The sequence below is a fragment of the Polychytrium aggregatum genome (assembly GCF_025602895.1).
Source record: "Polychytrium aggregatum strain JEL109 chromosome Unknown BJ171scaffold_1, whole genome shotgun sequence".
Classification (NCBI taxonomy): Eukaryota; Fungi; Chytridiomycota; class Chytridiomycetes; order Polychytriales; genus Polychytrium; species Polychytrium aggregatum.
This window is the reverse complement of record NW_026516203.1, coordinates 965,495-986,489: the sequence shown is the minus strand read 5'-3', so window position 1 is coordinate 986,489 and position 20,995 is coordinate 965,495. Positions and strand designations below refer to the sequence as shown.

Genomic DNA, 20,995 nt, shown 5'->3' with positions numbered 1-20,995 from the left:
AGGGCCGTAAAGGCGGTGGGAACGTCGACGGCGCTGTCTGGTGAGCACACCTGGTGCGTGCTGGTGCAGCGTTTCCGGGCACAGACGGGGAAACGGACAGGAAATGGACAGGAAATGGACAGGAAATGGATTGGGGGTATCAACCGGGGCATCAACCGGGGCATCAACCGGGGCATCAACTGCGACATCGACGAGGTCGAATCGCACACGACGGTCAGTCCGGCAGCCCCTCAGTCTGCCATCCTGGATTGCAATGTGTCGACTGCGACCACCGGACACGGACGATGGCCTCGGCCCACAGGACGGACATGCAAGCATGATCTGATTTTGGATGAGCGAACATGCTGGTCGCTGCCACTTATCGCCTTGCATATTTGCTGATTGGCGAGTGTGGGTGTCCCGCCCCGATGCTCTGACGTTTCCAGCCAATCGCCCTCCCTCCCACCGGCATATGCATCTCCACCAACACGACGGGCATCGACTGCAGGACGTGGTTCGTCTGCATTGCATTCGATGCCAACACTCTCGCTGCAGCTGTCTGTCGGTCTGTTCTGTCTGGGCCTGCGGCAGGTCTCGCCTTCACCCCCGAGTCATTCAAGTGCGCCCGCACCCTGGTCTTGACCTTGATCATCCATCTCCATCCATCTCCATCCTTCTCCATCCGCTCCCGTTCCCGCCGCCCCTTTCACTCCACACCCGCTGCGGCTCGATCCTATCGCCTCGCCAACCCTGCTCTCGCCAACGCCATGGCCACACGATCACGGACAGTGCTCTTCTTGCAATACCGCAATACCCTTGGCCGGTCCAAGCGGCCTTTCCCGGCAGCCGTCCGGCCCAGCATCGACGCTTCTGAGAGCGCTGGGCTCATCTCCAACGAGCAGTCCGAGGTTGTCGTCCAGATGTCGATTTTGCCTCCGAAATGGTAAAGTCGGCCGTCGAAGCGGGCGCTTTGGTCATCTATGTGCGGGTGTCTGGTCGCCCGATGCGCAACCAGCGATTTTGCTGACCGTTGGCTCTGCCCCTGCTTGGCGCTTGGATTCACATTCATATGCATGCATGCTTGACGCCGGCCGGCCTTTGCTCGTTTGTCGATCCTCAACGGGGCCATTGCTCTCGGCCGGATTAGGGTCGATGTCGTTGATGAGGTGAGTCGAGCCAAGCCAAGAAGCTCACGGGCATTCAACCAGATTCCCGGAGCGGCTGCCAGAGGGCCGTCTTCTATCACGTTTGCCGTCGTGAGCACCTTGGAGACATCGCGGAGTCATTGTGCTGGACGGAGGCAATGACAGATGCTGTTGCGTCCCCGGTGTGCCTTAGGTCGAGGAAGTTATCGGTCGAATCAAGGAGAAGCGTAAGTGTTGCGATGTCCTGGCCTGACGCTCGTCTGCCGAGGAGTAACCTGGCTGCGTCCGCATCACAGTGACGACCTTGCAGGCTCTGCAAAAGAAGCACCTGATGCCTGGTTTTGACGACAACCTTGAAGACGAGGAGACGATAGAGCGGCTGAACGAAACCATTGCAAAGGTAGCCAGCACCGAAGGCAATGCCATTCACCTATCCGTCCATGCCATGGCTGCTCAATTTCTGGGGAGATGCTGTCGATGCCCGTTCGGATGGCAATGCAGCCCGCAAGATTCCTGCTCCTCCCAGTCCTTGACCAGCCGTGGGTGTTTGTCCTGCCATGTGCTGATTCGCTCTCATCTCTGCTGCGTCGCTGGTGATTTGTCAGATGTTTCAAGACTGCAAGAAGAAAATCAACAAAGTACACAGCGAGCAAAAGGCCACAGACGAGACCGCCCAGACCAAAGTTCTGGGCAAGAACATCCAGACGGCACTTGCGACAAAGCTGCAAGATCTCTCGACGACCTACCGCAAGATACAGTCTTCGTATCTCAACAGTAAGCCCGGTGGAGCCCGGTGGAGCCGACAATGGAGAGGGGCGGTCATGCATTCACGCCGACCGCAGATGCAGCCTGGTTCCGATCCCGACGTTGATCCAGGGGCCAATAGCAGGACGATGGGACTAACTGCATCGATCGTGGCTGTGAACAGAACTCCGCGGGAGAAAGAACAAGTCCAGCACGGTTTTTACAGCAGAAGAGAACCCGGAGGACGAGGATTTGGATGTGGTAAGCCGTGCATCTCGACTGGACTGGAAACAGCGGCATTTCGGATGTGGAAAGGGAAGCCGAAGTGAGGCTCCGAGTCGGCCTTGGACCAGGCAAAGTCTACCCCACTCTGGCTCGGCGCCATCCAGCTGGACATGCGCTGTTGAAGGTGGAATCTACACCGCTCACTCGCGATTCATCTCAACCTCCTCTCCAATATGTCTTTGGCCAGGTATTCACGGATGCTCAGCTGGCAGTCGTCGCTGACAACGAGCGCGTGATATCCCAGAGGGAGAGGGATATCAACGAGATCGTCAAGTCTATTCAGGGTCTGGCCCATATCTTCCAGGAGCTGCAGACCATGGTCATCGACCAGGGCACGATTCTGGATCGAATCGACTACAACATTGAGCAAGTGGCAGTGCATGTCGAGAAGGCTCACGGCGAGCTCACCAAGGTAGGGACGAGGGGAGAAAGCCGAATCGGGTTTCATGCGCGGACAGCAGAGACCATGTGTGTCGGCTGCCCAGGTTGAGCCAGGTCCTGCCGGGTTGTCGTCCCTCCTCAGCAATAGGAGCTGCGTGTGTGCCGTTCCTGACCTGATTCATTTTATCGACCTGGCAAATGCCGACATGGTCTGATTCATTCTCTGGAACGACTCAATATGCAACGACCCTTCAATCTGGACCGATTCGCCATCGCTCCGTTTTGGCTTGGCTTGGCTTGACTTGACTTGGCTCTCGGGCGGTTCAACTCTGGCCTCTCTCCTTCCTTCTCCCACTCGCCGCAGGCTGCCGAGAAGCAGAATACCTGGGCTGCCAAGGCTCTGATTGCTTTGCTGGTGGTGCTCATTGTCCTGCTGATCTTTGTTTTCATCTTCAAAAAGCGGAGCCAATAGCCATAGCCACCGACCCGTGCACACCGGTGTGCTCGCTCACTGACCAATCCATCGTGCTGCCAACCAAGCCAAAATACATAGATCGCTGGCAGCGCCAGCTCTACTTCTGCATCCGTAATCGTCTCTATCTATCCTGGCAGCGCTGGTTCGGGCTGCTGCTTTCTTGTTGGCGCCACCTGCGAGATGTTGCTAGAGTCCGACTGGACCTGTCGAGTTGCCTGATACAGTCGGTCCAGAAAGAAACGAGACAGTCACTTCCTGGCTTCAGATGTCTGAACCCCGCTGACTGACTTGTAGGCCCCGGTGAACAGGCCATGTGATTGCACTCCTGTCTTCGTTGGCAATCTCTTTGTTTTGGTTGGTTTCGGGAGCACAGTCTTGAATACACTCGGTCGATCTCCTGTGGCGATGATCGACTGGCATACCGAGATCATGCACCGTGAGGCATTGATGTCTCGATCCCACAGCGTATGGCAGCTTGCACAGCTCCGGACAAAGTGTAGTTTCTCGATATCAAGATGGTGCTGTGCTTGGCCATGAATGCGATGAGTGGGTGGGTGTATTCAGGTTCCAGAAAAAACAACTGTCCTGGTTAAAAACGGGGGTGTCCCATTTCATTTTGGAAACGCTGTAAACTGCATTATATTCACGTTTGGGGGGGGGGCACGAAGCGAGGGGAGAAGCTTATGGTGGGGAATGGCGGCAATAGCGGCGGTGGAAATGCGGGCGAGAGAAGCACAGGAGTCGATAAAAATAGGGATGACAGTTTGCGAGGAAAAGGGCTGAGCGAGCGAGCGAGCGAGCGGGTGGAGACATGCCCACTGACACATCTCGCCCAGAGAATGGGGGGGGGGAAGTGCGGCGCACGCTTGGGCATGGGCTTATTTGCTTGATCGGTAGAACAGCAAGTACGGTTGTCGATCGGGCTTTTCTTCACAGACCTCGTCCGCGGTGATGAACGTGACGAGCTCGTCATCCATTCGCAGCCAGTCGCCATACTCGCGCATGACGTCACAGGTATAATGCCCTCCGTTGGTGTACTGGCCGTGGTGATAGATGACTTCATAGGAGGACGATGGGCGACACGATGGGGTGATGGGGCGATGGCGGTATTGTCAGACTAGTTGCACAGACGGCAGAGCATGACAGAGCACGACACAACACGACAGAGCACGAGCGGGCGAGGACAACGTACCGGCAAACAGCTGATACTCGGGCAGGGCCTCTGACCATCCGGGCGACAAGATATCTGGTGTAATTCCGGCAGCAATAGGTGGAGCCAGTGCTGGCGTCAGTCGTTGCTCGATCTCAGGAGGCACGCGGTCCTACCGGGCGAGATTCTTCAAATCGTCTTATATCGCGATCGCCGACGCCCAGGCCGCCCAGGCCGCTGCTCACTCAATACGCCATCGCTTTCGACTAAGACTGAGACCGAGACTCGGCGCAAAACCTACCTGGAGTGAGCTTCAGCGTGAGAGGATACGAGACATGTTTTGAGAGCTTCACGGGGGTCCAGTTGTCAAAGACGAAGCGCTTGAAGTGGATAATGAGCACGGGCGGTGTCGAGTCGATCAGGATTCGCTTGGTCACCCCGTCAAGCTTGCGTCCCTTGGTCGATGACACGTACTCGTCCAGGATCTCGGAGGCGGTGAGGTTGCGGAGGGCGTCGTGCAGGTGGAAGATCTTGGGCCCCGAAATTTCCAGCTGGAGGGAGTGGAAACGCTCCAGAATCGGGTTGTTCTTTGCGCCGGGGTAGCTGATGATGGATCTCAGCTTGCCGCCAAAGAGCTGCGTGATGGCGCTCTCGCTACTTCCGATTTTCCGGACCGTCTGGGGCTTGTTCTTGGGTCCGACCTCGGTCCAGGCATCCTTTTCGGCTCTTTCGAGGGGCTTCCCAGATTTCTCACCCAGAGCCACCAGTTCCTCGTGGAGTCCGTCGAGAATAAACCCAAGGAACTCCTCGGCATCTTCCTGGTGGCCACGCATCGACTCAATCTTGGTTTTCAAGGCGCTGTAGACATCCTCAGGAACAAAGGCATCGCCGATTTCGGCCAAGCTGGGGTCATCCTTGCTAGCCTCGTCGGCCACAGACGACGTCGGGAATTTGGCCATGAAATCTGAGAGGGCGTGGAGGAGCGGGTAGTCGGGGACCGGCGAGGGCTTGACCAACTTGACGTGGTGCTTCAAGATCTGCTTGAACTGCGGGCAGTGCACGAGGGGATGCAGAATGGCATTGAACCAGCAGGTATTGCCGCTGTTGATCAAGCCGCGAGGGATGGTGAGGGTCTTGACGGGCTTGCGACCGGCTGGAGACGGGGAGAGTGAGCACGAACATGAGCTCCGATGCAGTCAGTTGGATGAGTTTGCGGGGCAACAGTGTCGTAGCATGAGCGCTATCAGAAACGGACTAGTGCTGCTTACCAGCGTCCTTCTTGCCCAAGCCATTCCGGCTCTTATCGATGCCGTTTGTGATCGAAACGATACCAGATTGGCCTGACTGGCCAGCATTGGAGGATCGCAGGAGGTCGGCCCAGACCTTTGGGGGCGCAGGCTTGGAAACAACAGGGGCAGGGGATGCTGCAGGCGGATTCCGGATGATCGACTCTGGTTGCGGTTCTGCAGGGGCACACGGATCGGTTAGTGCTTGTGGACCGAGTGCTGATATGCTACAGCTCCAGACCATGTCGCACTTGCTTAGAGTTGTAGTCGTCCAGAGGACCGCCCTTGGCAGTACCGGACAGCACCAAGTGGTTCCAGACGGTGCTCACCTTGGCCAGACGAAGCGGTTGCTTCCTGGGTAGAAGGTATTTCGGTGCCAGCATTCGAGGAAGGTGCAGCCATAGAGCAGGAGGGAGAGGTTGATCGTTTTGAGGAGGCCGGGGGTTGTGATATCGAGCCAGTCGTTTCCGTGGTCGGGTGATCCGGTTTTGGGTGAACGCCGTTGGGAGTAGAGTCGGTGTGAGAATTATCGGGAGTGGTATGGGCTAACGGGCTGTGACCAGGAGCTGGCGATGGTTTGGGAACTAAAGGACGGGATGACCGGGTTGACTCGCATGGCGGCGGTATTGACGGTGAGGACGACGCTGGGTTTGGTTGTGACGACAGTGGTGACGGTGATGACGACGCTTCGGGACCGAGATCGAGCGTGCATGTTGATGGCGGTACCTCCCATGATCCCTGAGAAATAGATGGCGACAGCCAATACAGATCAGCGAGTGAAGAGACAGTGCTATGCCACAAACCGCGGTGGGCAGTTGCGGCAGCTGCGGCAGCTGGGCTGCATGGCACAGTCATGCTGATCGCGGAGATGTGGAGAGCAACAAGGCCAAATGTGAACATGATCCACAACGACGAGATTCAAAAGTCGTGTTTGACTGGTATCATCGTGGACGAATGTAAAAAAAAAAGGTGCAAATCCATAAATGGGAAACGAGACAAATGTGCAAGACGGCCGGGCGTCGGATCAATCCCGAGGCTCTGGTGTGGTGACGACACAGTAACGAGACTCACCCCAAAGGCGCTGATGATGTCGGATTCCGGCAGAACCCCAAGGAGGTCGTCGGGTGTGAGCTCGCCAAAGTGGAGGGTTTTACTCAGAGTGGCTATCGGCATTGTATAGGAGCTTTGAGGAGGCGATGGGCTGCTTGTTGTGCCGGCGGACGAAGGTGATTGATGAAACAGGCCGATAGTTCAGGATAGCGGTGGGAACAGAGGGGATATCCAGAAGCAAGAGGGCAGAGCGAAGACGGCCAAAGGCGATGTTGGGTGGTGGCGAGTCAGAAGCAGAGTACCAAGACATCCGCTGCCCAGGAGGACGATGCGTCGGCTCGGATGGCGGCCGATCGACGGGGAGATCGGCGGGAGATGGAGAACAGGGAGGCAGGCAAGCGACAGGGAGCGGACAGACACAGTGGTTGTGCGAAAACGCAGAAAAGCGGGCGGATCGAGTGGATCGAGTGCGGGCGGATCGAGTGCGGGCGGATCGAGTGCATCGCGCCGTCACGTGCGCATGTCCGGGCTCATGCCGCCTCGGGCCAGGGTGCGCGACTACGCTTGGCTCGAGCCAGGGGCGTGTGGCTCGATCCACCCGCCTCTGCCTCTCTCGCCCCTCGCCCCGTCTCTGGCGCGCTCTCGCCCGCTCTCGGCTGCTCTCGGCTGCTCTCGCCCGCTCTCGGCCGTTCTCGCTCGCTCTCCTGATCGCCCTCCCACTTGCCTTTGCCCGCCGGTCCTGCTGCCTTTTTTTCGAGCCTTCTCCTCCAACCGACCGCTGCCTCCGGCCCCTCGGGTGTTTGTCTGCTCGCCTCGCCTGCCACTCCTGGCCCCACCCCACCTGCTCTTGTCGCCCCCCGTCTGCTGGGCTGGCTGAGCGGCAACTCGCCTCTTTCCTCCGGGTCGCTTCTACCGCCGCCCTCCGCGCATCTGTATATACCTCGGTCATCCAGCTCATACGCATCTATTTGTCGCATCCGTCTGTGTTCCCATTACCCCTCCCTCTGGCTCGGCCGCCTCCTCTTCCCATCTCCACCACCACTGCTCTGTCTGGATCACTCTATTCCGTCGCCCCTCTCTCGCCTTCGCCAGGTCCTCGAAGGCCTCTGACTTGCTCCGGTGGCCTCGGGTCCTTCACTCTGTCTCGTCTGGATCATAAGCAGCTGCGATTGCTTTCCAAAGTCCCTTCACCTTAATGCATTTGCTGGATCAGGCATCTACAGACCCCTGTCCTTTGCTACCTTCCATCGATTGTTCCCCTTTCTATCCGCACTCCCTCAAGCGTCGCCACCTGGCTTCGAACGTCCTGTACATCAAGGACATCGAATCTTGCTTGGTAAGGGTGATCTAGCCCACGACAGTCCCGCAGGGCGTGGCTGTGTCGTCCGGGTCCCTGTGTCGGCTGCAGAGTGTCGCCGTCTTCTTCCAGAGTCAGAATCGCAGGCGCCACGGATACCCAGGAGCCAAGTTCAATCTCCGTCATCGTCCACGGCACTTGATCGCAGGCTCCTCGTTCCAGTCCGACGATGGCACTTCCTCGTGTCCGATCGATCCATGCGCTGACGGCTCGCCGCTGACCGCCTCTCGCTCTCGTTTGCGTTCTCCACCCTACGTACGCATTTCTCGAACCATCCATCCACAGAATTTTACGCACTCGTACCTGCCCCAAACCCATCCTCTGTACTCGTCGTGGTTCGACCAGCAGCCGCGTCCCTCTCTGCCAGTCGCCTCCTTCCACCCGACCCAGCGCATCCGCCTTTCCGAATCGACGGTTCTTGGACTCTTGCAATCAGGCTCCACCTCAAAGAGACTACTTTCGACGGGTCTTGCTCTCCTCACCCATCCCGATCTTAGCAAAGAGGGTAGGTCCAGATGTCAGATCTTGGCTTTGGCCCAGATCTAGATCCAGAACCAGCGCTCCATCCAGTGCCCGGCTCAGAGCCTGATCTAGATCTGGGTCCACTGCCCGCATCCCGGACATGGGAAACGGTCCATCGCAGAGCAAGGAGACGGCTGTGTCTTGTCGCCATCGCTCGCCGCTAATGTCTCTGTTGCTCCTCTGTCCCAACGGGGTGGTGGCCTGGGTCTCCTGCAACCTATCCCGCCCAACGGTGACTTGTGCTTCGACTTGCCACCCCATCAGCTCTCTTAATCTGTAGAAACTTTCTTACCACCTCGGCTAGTATCGAGATCCGAGACGATTCGGCCTATAGCTCGCTCCATCTCGGTGTCTTTTTCATCATCGTATCGTCCAATCTGGGCTTGATCCCAAAGCACTCATCTCCTCGCCTGGACTCTTCTGACCGATTTTCATTGATCGAAGCTGCATCCAAAATGTATGTGCCCTTGACTCGAGCACGGTATCGCCTCGATGCACCGCCATGCTACGATGAATGTCGATTGCATTGTTTTATCGCTGTTGCTGTTGGGCGTACGTTCGAAAGCGCTCCCTGAGGGGTTCTTCCGCGCCTTTCTTGAGGCTTTGTTGCTCTCCAACATCCGCTCTCCAATATCCCCTCTCCGGCATCCGCTCGGCAGTCATCTGATCCCTTCTGATCCTGTTGGTTTCCGTGTCGATCTAGGTCGGAAATCGATGCGAACGTTAGCATATCCAAGCTCCTGCAGGACTTGGGATATGTCTCCACCTATTCCGATGACTCTCTCCAGTCCGTTTTCCAACACGCCGGAATATCCACCTCGAACGCCAGCGAAACTTTTTCTGAATCGCACATCGCATCCGTCCTGAGAATGATGGCGCAAACCGTCGATGGGCTTTCATCCGATCTCTCGCTGGCATCGACTATCATTGCTGACCTGCCGGACGAAGCCCCGTCCACATGGGACGCCAGCCGCGTCATTACCAACGCGGTCTCTCTCGTGAGTACCTAGCCCGACCCTGCCCTTTGGATGTCTTCCGAGCATATTTCCCCGCTACGATGTGTTGTCAGCAACATGCAAATCTGGCACAGCCGCGAATGTCCTCTGCTAAGCCATCCCGATCCTTATCCAGGGTGTCGACATTGACTGGATAAAGCTGGGCCGTGCGCTTGATTCTCCCGAGTTGGATAGTGTATCGCCAGGCGGATATAACCTGATTGTGAATGCCATCAGAACCGGCGTTGGGGTAAGGTCGCGTATACCGGCGATGCCTCTACAGCCTGCGTCAACACATGATCGTCAGAGAAACTGCCGTGTTGCGACTTTGGCATGCCGCTTCCCTCGCCTGCGACGTGCTCGATCGCAAAGCGTGGTTCATCCTGTTTGTGCTTTGGCTGTTAATGCTGACCCAACATCATCTTCTGCCTCGGCTGTCTCTGTTTCGTGACGTCCCTCCTCAGGATTCCTCCGAATTCCCTCTGGCAGCGTTTCTGGAACCCTGGGAGAATCCCCAGGCACAGTTTGGCTTCCTCAAAGAGCTCATTGAGAACCACCCTGTTCTCGTCACCATGAATAAGCTCCCTCTGCGCAAAGCGATTGTCTTTGAGGCCCTGCCCGTTGCTTTGCCCTTCAGTACCAACTCGATCTGGAATAGCGTGGATGTCGTTGAGAGCCTTTGCCGGCTCTCGGCTGTGGAGGCAGATGGACTATCAGAGCAAGTCAAGCTGGTTCTGGACCAGGCCGCGACCCAATCGCCCGAAGTGCTCCTGATTGCTCTCTCCCAGATCCCTGTAAGCATTGCCTTTTTTTCCCCACACCCCACGCTCTTCGTGCAGCTGCTCCCGCTGCTCTTTGAGCGTCTGTCATCAGCTCATTCGCCCCGCATCCCAACTGCTTCATCTCGCCCCAGCCACCATGGACAACTCTGACCAAGGATTTCAGCTCCAACCTGGCCTTGATGTTCCTGGCCGGACATGTGAATTCTGCGGCGGTGCTGCCGCGTGTCTGGCAAGCGTCGCAGTCCCTGGTCATCAACGGGTTGCTGCTTCTGTACTCGAAGGACCCGGCACTCTTGTCCCGGATCCTGGACGTGACCCAGGAGACCAAGGTAGGCCTCCCACCGATCCCGACACTTCCTTGGCGGGCACCAGCGCGCGGCTCTGCTACCCCATGCGATTGCTGTCGTTGTATGATGGCTATAAATCCGGTGCTCATTCGAGAGACTGACATACTGCATTCACTGTGTATCCTGGCCTCGCTTGTCTCTGGCAGTCTCTGTCGCAAGTTTTGGAAACAAAGTCCTATCCGTTCGCACTGGATTTGGCCTCGCTCGCTTCTCGCCGGGACTATCTCAACTTTGAAAAATGGCTGCTCGACCACATCCGTGAGGACGGGGATCTCTTCGTCCGCGCCTGTCTGGAGTTCCTCAACGAAAAGTTCACGATCCAGAGCATGAGGCAGGAGGGCAGCACCCATCCGCCCGTCTCTGTCCCTCTCTCGGTCGAGGTAGTGACGACCTACTTCCGGGTCCTCAGCTCGCTGAGTGCCATGTCTCCTGAAAACGCCGAGATATTCCGAAACGTGTTCAGTCTTGGCGCTCAGCTGTACCCCCGCATTGTGCCTCTTGCCGCACCGCCCGAAGAGTCGATTGTCCCCGGCGGCTCTCTGGATGCCAGCACTTTCTCCCCCGATGTCGAGGACGAGACAAGCTCCTATTACAACCGCATTTTCAAGGGCGATATGTCGATCCCGCAGACAATCGACCTGCTGCAGGGCCTGAAGGGCTCGGCGAACCCGCGCGATCAGGAGGTGTTCAAGTGCATGATCCAAAACCTCTTTGGCGAGTACAAGTTCTTTGCCGAGTACCCCGACAAGGCGCTGCTGATCACCAGCTGCCTGTTTGGCTCGCTGATCCGGCACCAGATTGTCAACTCGATGGCCCTCGGCATTGCCTTGCGCTATGTGCTTGACGGCCTGCGGCAGCCCATCAACTCCAAGCTCTTCACCTTTGGAATGAACGCGCTACTGCAGTTCGAGAGTCGGCTGGCCGAGTGGCCCCAGTACTGCGGTCTGCTGGTTCAAATCCCCCATCTGCACGAGCGATATCCCGATCTGATCCAGCGAATCAGCACGTTGTCCAATCCTGCCAATGTCGTTCCCGGTGGAATCACGGATCTCACTGGCCAGCTGATGGACACCAAAGCCAAGGACGAGCTGCCCAAGGACATTGCAAATGGCATCGCTGCCGATCAGCCACCGGAGGAGCCGGTGGTGTTCACTGCCCTGCGGATCGAGTCCCTGATCATCAACAGCGAGCAGTTCTCGGAGGTTCCGCCCGAAGCCGTCCAGGACAAGATCCTCTTCATCGTCAACAACATTGTCGAGTCCAACATGGAAGAAAAGTATACCGAAATCCGTGAATATTTGCATGAGCGGTACTTTCGGTGGTTCAGCCACTATCTCGTTGTGAAGCGCGCCTCGATTGAGCCCAACAACCACAAGCTCTACATCCGCTTCCTGGACTATCTGGCCTGTCCTCTACTTGACCGCCACATTCTGCTGGAGACCTATTCAAACATCCGTGTCTTGTTGAACTCGGAGAAGACCGTCACATCCTCCTCCGAGCGAACCCTGCTCAAGAACCTGGGATTCTGGCTCGGCGGCGTCACGCTGGCCAAGAACATTCCCATCAAGCACAAGCATCTTGCCTTCAAGGTCTGTCGCATCGTGCCTATCTGCTTTGCGTTTTAGTGGACCCTGGCTGTCTCAGACGGCCGGCAATGTTCATAAGCATCTTTCTCACTCGGCGCTGGGGTCGGGGTATCAGCCCACAGCGCCCTGTCGAGTTCTGGCTTCTCGCTGACAAATTATCTTCCCTTTTCGATTCCTTGGCGGCTCACAGGATCTTCTGCTCGAGGGATACGACCACAACCGCCTGATTGTCGTCATTCCGTTTGTCTGCAAAGTTCTGGAGCAAGTCATGTACAGCACCGTCTTCCGACCGCCCAATCCGTGGTTCATGGCGATCATGAAGCTTCTTTCGGAGCTTTATTACTTTGCTGACCTGAAACTCAATCTCAAATTCGAGATCGAGGTGCTGTGCAACAAGCTCGGCATCAAGTTGGATATCAAAGGTCAGTCCCGGCATTGTGTATCGCCTCGTGCACCATGGATGTGCATGCACAGAGCGCCATCGTTGTATCTAATGCCCCCCCCCGCTTCATTCGTGCAGAAATCACACCCACGTCGCTTCTCGAGGGCCGCCCGATCCGCTCGGGCCAGGCGGCTATGCCATACACTGCGCCTCGGCCCAACGGTGCAAGTGCTGCTCCACTCGATTCTGCCGTCCCTCGGGCGCCCACCAGCACTGGCTCAGCCATCCCCGATGCACCCCAGATGAGCAACGCGGGTACGGACACGAGTGCAAGCATCCTACAACGCCCTGTCGGCTGTTGTTTCGGCAGTGTGTTCGATGGTGGACTCTGCCGCCGGTCGTCGGCTCGTCTCCCCCCTGATCGTTGTCTCGCCCTCTGCACATTGTCTCATTACGCCTTCTCGCTTACGTTTCTCAAGAGGAGGAGAGCGCGGGTGGATTCCCACATCTGGCTGCCTACATTACTCTCAATCATGGCGCCGGCTTCTTCAACCTGCCCGAGGCGACGCTCAAGCGCATCGTTTATATTGCGATGGATCGGGCCATCCGCGAGGTAACTACTCTTCTTGATCGCACGCACAAGTCCGCCGCATCCCCTGTCTACTGGCATTGTCGCTTTACATGGGGCTGACTATCATTTGTGTATGCATCCTAGATCATCCTGCCGGTTGTGGAGCGCAGCGTCACGATCGCAAGCATTGCGACGCGCGAGTTGGTCGTCAAGGACTTTGCCTTTGAGCCGAACGAGGATAAGATGCGCAAAGCCGGTCACATGATTGTTCAGAACCTTGCTGGTCAGTATCACGGCGCCCGCATATTGCGCCTTGTCAGTGGGCTGGCATAAGCTTCGCACCTCGAGCGGGCTGCTAAATGCGCGTTGGTTCAACCTTTTGGCACACAGGGAGCCTTGCGTCTGTCACCTGCCGCGAGCCGCTGAAAATGAGCATGATGCAGAACATGCGTCTCCTTCTCGCCCAGGCTGGCTTTGCCGAGGTATGGTGCATATCATTCGCTTGCACTGTGGCTGCCGATGGCTGCGTTGCAAAGCACACGTGGTCGCCGCTAATCGCCGCACGACCGATCCTCTTGGCGGCGACAGCAAAGCGTCCCCGACCAGGCCATCTATGTCACGGTCGCGGACAACTTGGATCTGGCATGCTCCGTCATTGAAAAAACGGCAGCCGAGAAGGCCATCCCGGACATCGACGATGGGCTCAGCGCCGCGTATCATAACCGCCGGAAGCATCGTGAGGTATGTGTGGACTTTGATTCGGCCAGCCTATTGCGACCATAGGCCGCCCCCCCCCGCCGCCCGAAGCAGTGCTGATGCATCACGGCCCAATCTTGCTGATGCCGCTGCAACTTTCGACCTGTCCGTATCACAGCGCTCGACGCAGCCCTACTATGATGTGGCTGTGTATACGTCGTCTCGATACTTGGCCTCGCTGCCCGACATGCTTCGACCAAAGCTCGGCGGTCTCACCCCTCAGCAAATGCGCGTGTACGAAGAGTTCGCTCGGCCCCTTCCTCGCGCGTTTGCGCCTGCTCAGGGTATGTCCATTTTGGAGGTGTTTGGATGAGCTGTCGGCGCTCTCATCCGGCGTACACCGATGTTAGAACGCCGCTTGGTCGCGTGGAACATATGTCAGCCTGCCCTCCACTTTGACCCCGTTCTAATCCACTCTGCGCGTCTCTGCTTCCGCCACTATTTCCGCTGTGCTCGATCGGCCGCAATCCCCCCCGCCACCGGCAAAGGCATGAGCCCGGCGAGCATGCGTCCCCAGCAGCACGTCAGTGCTGTGCCTGTCGTGGATACGTACACGGCCAGCGCTCCTTACGATGATGTGGCCCCGCTCAATGCCCAGCAAGCCCAGGAGAGATTCTCGGTATGTCATATCCTGGTCGCTCCGAGCACCCCCCGCTCTCCAATCGACGAGTGAGGCTTGATTCGCAGTCACCATCTTCTATCTGCTAACACCTGTTGTCTTCGGCGCTCGCACTCTGCTGCACCCCGCATACGCAGACCATGATTGCCGAGCTCAGCAAAATCATCATGCAAACGCCATCAGCCTCTCTGGGGTCGTTCCCCGCACATCATGATATTCGCCTGCTCTTGCGACAGATCCCGCACATCGTCGTTCAGTCATACGAACGCGATCAAATCGCCCTGGTCTTCTCCCAGAAGGTGGTCCAGCTTCTCTACAAGAGCGACTCGAGCCTTTCGCGCGAGGTCAACATCTATCTGCTGGAGAGGCTGTGCGAGCTATCGAAGCGAGTCGCAAAGGAAGTCAGCGCCTGGCTGCTCTACGCAGACGACGAGGTGGGGCCCGATATCCTCAAGGCACCCGAGCCTATGTTTCGGCTGCAGTGTTACATGGTCGAATTGGATACTGACACCCGCTCTCTCCCCGCCTCGCCGCTCAGCGAAAGTTCAATGTACCTGTTACCGTGGCGCTGATCCAGCAGCGCATGCTCAACACGGGCGAGCTCGACGTGCAGCTGTCGCGATTCATCGAGTCCGGCCGCGCCACCGCCATCGATTTCACTGCCGAACTCATCCGCGTTTGTATCGCCGACGACTCTGCCCCTGTTGCAACCTACCACGACTTTTTCTCGTCCATCGATGCCCTCTACAAAAGCCAGCGCAGCAAATCGTCCGAAAGGTATCTGCCCGCGTTTGCGATGCCCGAGCGATATACTGCTGATGCGGGGGCGATCGTGTCCGGGCAGTATGTGCTCCTTGCTTGCCTTCTAACCGCTTGCCTCTTGCCACCCGTACTTGTGTATTGCCCCCCCGTATCTGGCCTTGCTCTCCCGTGTTTCTGGACTCCATCGCTGAAATCGCCGCAAAAGCGTGTCGCGGCTCATGGCGGAACTGCAGAAGCGAGGCGCCATCTCGAAGGAGTTCGCGCCAGAGGACAGCGAGACCCTCCGGCTGCGTGAGCAGTTCACAATGCTGTTCACCGAGTGGGTGCGCCTGTATCACTTCCCTGGCTCCAACGACAAGGCTTCCGCCGCCTTCATTACGCAGCTGCAGCAGCAGGGCATCCTCAAGAACGACGACCTGTTCTACCTGTTCTTCCGTGTCTGCACCGAAGTCAGCGTCGAGAGCTACATCAAGAACCGCTCGACCAACGGCTCGCACCACTTGGCATACCAGGGTGTCGACGCTCTCGCTCGCATGATCGTGCTACTTATCCGCGATCAGGAAGTGCCCGCGTCTGGTGCCGGCAGCGTCAACACCGGCCGCCTGGCGCTGATGACCAAGATCCTCTCGATCATCGTCCTTGTCCTCGTCCACAGCCACGAGCAAAGAAGAAACCACTTCAACCAGCGACCTTTCTTCAGACTATTTTCGATGTTGTTGAACGACATCAATGTGTTTGAGTCGCAGTTCCAAGTCATTTCGTTCCAGATCCTGTCTGCTATGAGGTATGTGGTTGCATCCTCGCATCAGCGGCCGTGCTAATGGAGCTGCGTCAAATGCCCCCCTCCCATCACTCATCATGCGTGTGGGCCATGTGTCGAAGCGCAGGATGGTGGGCCTTCGTCTGTCGGGCGGCGATATGTGGATCACATCCCTCGTGTGTGTCCGCTTGACTGATTTTGCCCGCTCACATTGCCTCTCTGTCCCATCCAGTAATACGTTCCATACCCTGAGGCCACAGTTCCTCCCAGGCTTCGCCTTCTCCTGGCTGCAACTGATCTCGCACCGCTTCTTCATGTCCAGACTGCTTCTGGCGGAGAATCAAAAGGTGTGTGCTGACGGCCCTCGTGCACTCGTATCTCGCGAGACTGTTGCTCCTCCGCTTGCACAGACCACTTGTTCTCGGCGATCATCGGGCCGCAACTGACGCCACGTTTGTCTTGTCTCAGGGCTGGCCGTTGGTCCAGAAGCTGCTGGTGGACTTGTTCATGTTCATCGGCCCTTTCCTCAAGCAGAACGAGCTGACCGAGACCATCCGGCTGCTGTACAAGGGCACGCTGCGAGTGCTGTTGGTTCTACTGCATGACTTTCCCGAGTTCCTCTGCGGCTATCACTTCAGCTTTGTCGATGTGATCCCTCACTCTTGCATCCAGCTGCGAAACCTGATCCTCAGTGCCTTCCCGCGGAACATGCGTCTGCCGGACCCCTTCACGCCGAATCTCAAGGTCGATCAGCTGCCCGAGGTTCACCAGCACCCTCACATCATGTCCGACTTCACTGCAAACCTGCTCCCCAACAACTTCAAGCAGGAGATTGAGACCTATCTCAAGAACCGCTCCCCTACGTCGTTCTTGATTGACCTGCAGAGCAAGCTGCTGCGGACGACCCCGCCCAGCGCCTCGGATCTGGACAGCAGCCGATACAACATCCCGGTGATCAATGCTCTCGTCCTCCTGGTGGGCACCCACGCCATCGCTTCTCTGGCCGGCAAGCAGTCCGTTATTGTCAGCCAGCAATTCACCGCCGGTGCGCCCCTGGACATTTTCCAGCATCTGGCTGCAGATCTGGATACCGAAGGTATGGTGTCGCAGCACTGCCTGCCATGCAAAGCATGTAGATGCATCCATCCACCCCCATCTACCTCCATCTACCTCCATCTGCCTCCATCTACCTCCCATGTACCTCCTCCATGTATCCACCACTCTGCCACCCATGTACTACCAATCCCCGCCCCCACAGCATGCTGCTGAAAATATGCTCTTTGACGCACTCTAACACGGGCGCTCTCTCCAGGCCGATATCTTCTCTTCAGCGCCATTGCCAACCAGCTGCGGTACCCCAACAGCCATACCCACTATTTTAGCTGTGTGATGCTGTTCCTGTTTGCCGAGGCCTCGGAGGAGATTATCCAGGAGCAAATCACTCGGTAAGCAGCACAAGTGCGCCGACGAGCCCTCCCCTGATTGAGTTGGCGCTCGGATCGACGGGCTGGAAACTCATCTGCCGTACTGATCCCGCTGGCCCTCTGATTCTTCCGATAGCGTCCTCCTGGAGCGTCTCATCGCCAACCGCCCCCACCCCTACGGCATCCTGGTGACCTTCATCGAGCTGCTCCGCAATCCGCGCTACAGTTTCTGGACACACTCTGGCTTCATCCGGTGTGCTCCGGAGATTGAGCGGCTCTTCCAGACGGTTGGCAAGTCGGTCTTTAGTGCCTCGAACTACCAGCAGCAGCAGCAGTAGACGTGCTCGTTCCTCGACCACGCCGGGACCTGCCCCGCCCGGCGGCCAGCGATCTGAAGCGATCCGCCCCGGAGAGAGGGGAACTGCGAGGCCCCGCTCCATGAATGAGATTGGATGACTCGATGATACAAACGGGACACCCTGTTTTCGAAGGCACTGGTCGTTCTTTTTTTTTCAAATATACATACGTTCACTCTTGCATTCACCCTCCCAGTCGCGAAACGGGTCAGTCCCGCTCACAATCGAATGCATAGGCCTTGAACGGCCTTGCCTGACAGAATAATTGCAATAAAGGATCGCTCTGGGAACTGGCCGGCGAATGCCTCTGGTCACTGCCACGATCGCACCGCCATCGACTGGGATGGCACCCACACTGGAATCCGAGGCATTTGGCGCCATGACCGGTTCCATGCCCGCTCTCGGGATGCCAAATGATTCGCACGGCCGCCGAGCGATTCTCACGACCGCGGCGTCGTCGACATCAAACGCGATCCCGTTGCAATGAGCATCCGATCGGGTATTGCCTCGTCGACCATGCCTGCTGGCGTCTGCGCTTCGAACACCGATTTTCTGACCCTTGGCCCGGCTGCTTCTGTCCCCAGTTTCCCTCTGGACAGACAAAAAGGCTGCCGCCAAGGCAAGCGAGCTGTATTCCGAAGTTGACAAGAGCCCGCTCGTGAACCGGTCAGCACGAGCGACGAAAACAGGGCGAAGCGGATGGGGCGGCTGGGCAACGCCGTCGTAGTTGACATCAGGATGCTCTGCCGATCCTCATTCTCGCTGGCTCTATTGTTTTGCGCCAACCGACTGACATCTCATCGATGTGCTGGATGGCCGGATGGCTGGATGGCATAGCCGACCGACCAGAACAGGCCGAAAAAGAAAACGGAAACAAGGCCGCTCGGCAGTCGACTTTGTGCGGAATGTTGTCCATGTATGAATGTCGTTCACTCAGCCATTCCTCGTGGCAACCCGCTGGAGATAGAGGACGCCATATCGGCCGAGCAACAGCACCGACACCACTCACCCTTCCGGTCTCTGTTCTGCCGGCTTGCAGTCCCCATTTTCGCAAGGGTTCAGCTTGGGCGTCATTATCCTGAACATGCTCTTCATCGCGATCGAGGCAGAGTTCATCAACGTCGACAACAGCCTCGCCATCCAGCGGGCATCGGCTTGTGCCAATCTGGTCTTTATCGGCATTTATCTGGCCGAGTTTCTCTTGAAGATATACTCGGAGCCATGGAGCTACTGGGCCAACCTCTACAACCAGTTTGACGTGCTCGTCTTGGTGCTGGCTCTGGCTCAGTGGATAGTCGGAATCTTCACGGACCAGCTGTCGATCACGCTGACAGGGCTCAAGTTGGTGCAGGGTACGAGATCTAATGATCCAAGTGACTTGATTCTTGCTTGTCGCCCCTGCGATCACCGGCACGCTGCGACTCACTAACCATTCGAAAGGGCAGGTCTCCGTGCGATTCGTGGCCTGCGAATCGTTGGCCGCATCCAGAGCCTTCAGGTTGTCTCCGACGCTCTGGTCAACACCCTGCGAAACAACGTTGCAGACATCATAGTGTTGATGCTGATGATCATGTTTATATTCGGAGTTATGGGTCACTACCTCTTCAGCAGTGGCGTGCCCGGCGACTGGGGCTCCATGGGCAGCTCTCTGCTCACGCTCTGGATCTATGTCTGCGTAGGTGTTGGGAGTCTGTGGTGAGCTTTTGGCGCTGAGCAATCCGGCGGTCGTCCCAACGAACCTCTATCGATCTGGGAATCCAGTACCATGCCAGCGTCAGATACGCAACGGCCCTGATTCGGCTCGTCTCATATCGACTTTTCCTTGTACACTCGCCCAATTCAAAGGCCGATGGATGGCTCCCGTATCAGGAGCACCTCAGCAGCGCGGGGTATACCGGCAGTCAAGCCTTCACCGTCATATTCATCTTCATCGGCAACTTTATTATTTCGAACCTCTTCATTGCGGTCGTGTGTCAGGTGAGTTCAAGCACCGTTTCCGTTTGATCGCTGTCCTCGGGCTGTGCGAGCCAGACCGGGACCTTGGCTCGGCCCTGGATCTCAATCGATATGGCACTCGCGACTGCATATGCTGATGGACTGTTTCAATCTGCCGGCACCAGAACATCGACGACGCTACCGAAGCCGACCGGCTGGACCAGATGAGAAAGCGCCGTGAGAAAAAGCTGATGAAGCGTGACCTCTTTCTCAAGAAGCAGCGACAGGATATGAGCCACTTGATTGCCCAGGTACTCCCGAGTCTGCTGCAGGAGACGACTGCACGCGCGTGGATATGCATGAGTGCATGTATCGCTTGACGGCATCGCCAATCCGAAACATAATGCGCCGATAATTGACAACGACATCTATCCAGCAAGGTGGCCGCAATCGCAACTTCCAGGAACTTCTGCAGGAAATGGTTGGAACGCTGCGACACGAGGATATTGCCGCTGTCCAGAACCTGGGCTGCAGTTTGATGTGGTTCGACACGTTCATTGTGACGCTTCACTACCACGAAAACAGCATGTACCGCATCCAACAGACGCATTTTGGAATTGCAAACTGCCTTGCGGAATACGGTGCGTACCACTTGTGTCGATTGTGTCAACTGTGTCCGGTACTTCATCTGACCTCCACTCTGAATTTCATAGTGGATCGCCGTCTGCAGTCGCGCACCCAAAGCGAGAGATAAGCTGCGCGATCAAGTGCAATGACTCAGGAGTCGAGATGCTTGAGCTTCAAAGAGATGGGTCGTGTATTCGCTTCATGTTCAGGATTTAGAGAATAGAATATCCTGTCTCCATCAAAGGCGTCTCGCTGGGTTAACAGTCGTGGCAGTTAAAACCAGGACACCCGGTTCGTGATAAACGACCGAATATCGGGCTGGCCATGAACGCGTGGTATCATGACATTCATGCGGGCGCAACTTAATCACTGGGTGCAGGGCGATTGTGGACCGGAGAGCGACCCGCGGTCCTTGCTCGGAGATCAGCTTTATTGCAAATGGACGCGGGTTGCTACTGCACGCACATTCGCGTGAAATTGGACTGCGTCCCGGCTTCAGAAAATACGTAATAGACGCTGCAGCTCGCCGAGAGAAGCTACTGTCTGGAAGCCAGCATGGTCAATAACCAGGGAGTCCCGTTTTTTTATTGGATCGCCTGCAAGCCGAGCCATAGCATCCCATGGTTTCGATGAGAACTCGGGAGAATAAGGTATGGCCATTGTGCGTGGCGAACATATTGCAGCGGGTGACGTCATCGAGGGTCTCGGCATCAAATATC

At 57.0% G+C, this 20,995-nt stretch overlaps 4 protein-coding genes across 4 annotated transcripts; 3 read left to right on the top strand and 1 right to left on the bottom strand.

The window, feature by feature from the left end:
• Positions 1–628: 628 nt before the first annotated feature.
• On the top strand, positions 629–2,697 carry BJ171DRAFT_7520 (t-SNARE). The gene is made up of 7 exons (XM_053115878.1): positions 629–922; positions 1,127–1,145; positions 1,318–1,351; positions 1,421–1,524; positions 1,730–1,898; positions 2,053–2,129; positions 2,341–2,697. Exons 1-7 carry the CDS (start codon positions 747–749, stop codon positions 2,641–2,643), a joined length of 882 nt encoding a protein of 293 aa, XP_052971870.1. The 5' UTR covers positions 629–746; the 3' UTR covers positions 2,644–2,697.
• Positions 2,698–3,623: 926 nt separating this feature from the next.
• BJ171DRAFT_485030 (uncharacterized protein) lies at positions 3,624–6,894 on the bottom strand. Its single transcript, XM_053109075.1, has 6 exons — positions 6,517–6,894; positions 5,775–6,183; positions 5,428–5,622; positions 4,461–5,312; positions 4,202–4,255; positions 3,624–4,066 (listed from the first exon to the last, which is right to left on the bottom strand). The coding sequence occupies exons 1-6, from the start codon at positions 6,616–6,618 to the stop codon at positions 3,888–3,890; spliced, it is 1,791 nt and encodes a 596-aa protein (XP_052971869.1). The 5' UTR covers positions 6,619–6,894; the 3' UTR covers positions 3,624–3,887.
• A 373-nt stretch (positions 6,895–7,267) lies between these two features.
• BJ171DRAFT_453954 (CCR4-Not complex component, Not1-domain-containing protein) lies at positions 7,268–17,897 on the top strand. Its single transcript, XM_053108233.1, has 23 exons — positions 7,268–7,831; positions 8,138–8,357; positions 8,639–8,831; positions 9,078–9,372; positions 9,506–9,619; positions 9,834–10,163; positions 10,283–10,480; positions 10,645–12,087; positions 12,275–12,506; positions 12,605–12,781; positions 12,946–13,079; positions 13,182–13,320; positions 13,428–13,519; positions 13,626–13,778; positions 13,912–14,077; positions 14,282–14,412; positions 14,550–14,846; positions 14,951–15,189; positions 15,380–15,958; positions 16,167–16,281; positions 16,403–17,030; positions 17,247–17,379; positions 17,495–17,897. Exons 1-23 carry the CDS (start codon positions 7,691–7,693, stop codon positions 17,694–17,696), a joined length of 6,351 nt encoding a protein of 2,116 aa, XP_052971868.1. The 5' UTR covers positions 7,268–7,690; the 3' UTR covers positions 17,697–17,897.
• Positions 17,898–18,172: 275 nt separating this feature from the next.
• Positions 18,173–20,426, top strand: BJ171DRAFT_564294 (Ion transport protein-domain-containing protein). The gene is made up of 9 exons (XM_053113299.1): positions 18,173–18,213; positions 18,299–18,380; positions 18,552–18,630; positions 18,754–19,066; positions 19,160–19,389; positions 19,560–19,691; positions 19,835–19,960; positions 20,086–20,290; positions 20,363–20,426. Exons 1-9 carry the CDS (start codon positions 18,198–18,200, stop codon positions 20,401–20,403), a joined length of 1,224 nt encoding a protein of 407 aa, XP_052971867.1. The 5' UTR covers positions 18,173–18,197; the 3' UTR covers positions 20,404–20,426.
• Positions 20,427–20,995: the final 569 nt, after the last annotated feature.

What these genes read in the sequence shown, in the direction of transcription:
- BJ171DRAFT_7520 (XM_053115878.1), top strand. Translation starts at nt 747, where the DNA reads ATGGCCACACGATCACGGACAGTGCTCTTCTTGCAATACCGCAATACC. An exon ending in CGGTCGAATCAAGGAGAAGC is followed by an intron (nt 1,352 to 1,420) that starts GTAAGTGTTGCG and finishes TCCGCATCACAG; the next exon opens with TGACGACCTTGCAGGCTCTG. An exon ending in ACAGTCTTCGTATCTCAACA is followed by an intron (nt 1,899 to 2,052) that starts GTAAGCCCGGTG and finishes GGCTGTGAACAG; the next exon opens with AACTCCGCGGGAGAAAGAAC.
- BJ171DRAFT_485030 (XM_053109075.1), bottom strand. Translation starts at nt 6,618, where the DNA reads ATGCCGATAGCCACTCTGAGTAAAACCCTCCACTTTGGCGAGCTCACA. An exon ending in ACATCATCAGCGCCTTTGGG is followed by an intron (nt 6,184 to 6,516) that starts GTGAGTCTCGTT and finishes TCTATTTCTCAG; the next exon opens with GGATCATGGGAGGTACCGCC. An exon ending in CTTGGGCAAGAAGGACGCTG is followed by an intron (nt 5,313 to 5,427) that starts GTAAGCAGCACT and finishes CCCCGTCTCCAG; the next exon opens with CCGGTCGCAAGCCCGTCAAG.
- BJ171DRAFT_453954 (XM_053108233.1), top strand. Translation starts at nt 7,691, where the DNA reads ATGCATTTGCTGGATCAGGCATCTACAGACCCCTGTCCTTTGCTACCT. An exon ending in AGGACATCGAATCTTGCTTG is followed by an intron (nt 7,832 to 8,137) that starts GTAAGGGTGATC and finishes ATCCATCCACAG; the next exon opens with AATTTTACGCACTCGTACCT. An exon ending in ATCGAAGCTGCATCCAAAAT is followed by an intron (nt 8,832 to 9,077) that starts GTATGTGCCCTT and finishes GTGTCGATCTAG; the next exon opens with GTCGGAAATCGATGCGAACG.
- BJ171DRAFT_564294 (XM_053113299.1), top strand. An exon ending in AAGAGCCCGCTCGTGAACCG is followed by an intron (nt 18,381 to 18,551) that starts GTCAGCACGAGC and finishes TGGATGGCATAG; the next exon opens with CCGACCGACCAGAACAGGCC. An exon ending in AAACTGCCTTGCGGAATACG is followed by an intron (nt 20,291 to 20,362) that starts GTGCGTACCACT and finishes TGAATTTCATAG; the next exon opens with TGGATCGCCGTCTGCAGTCG.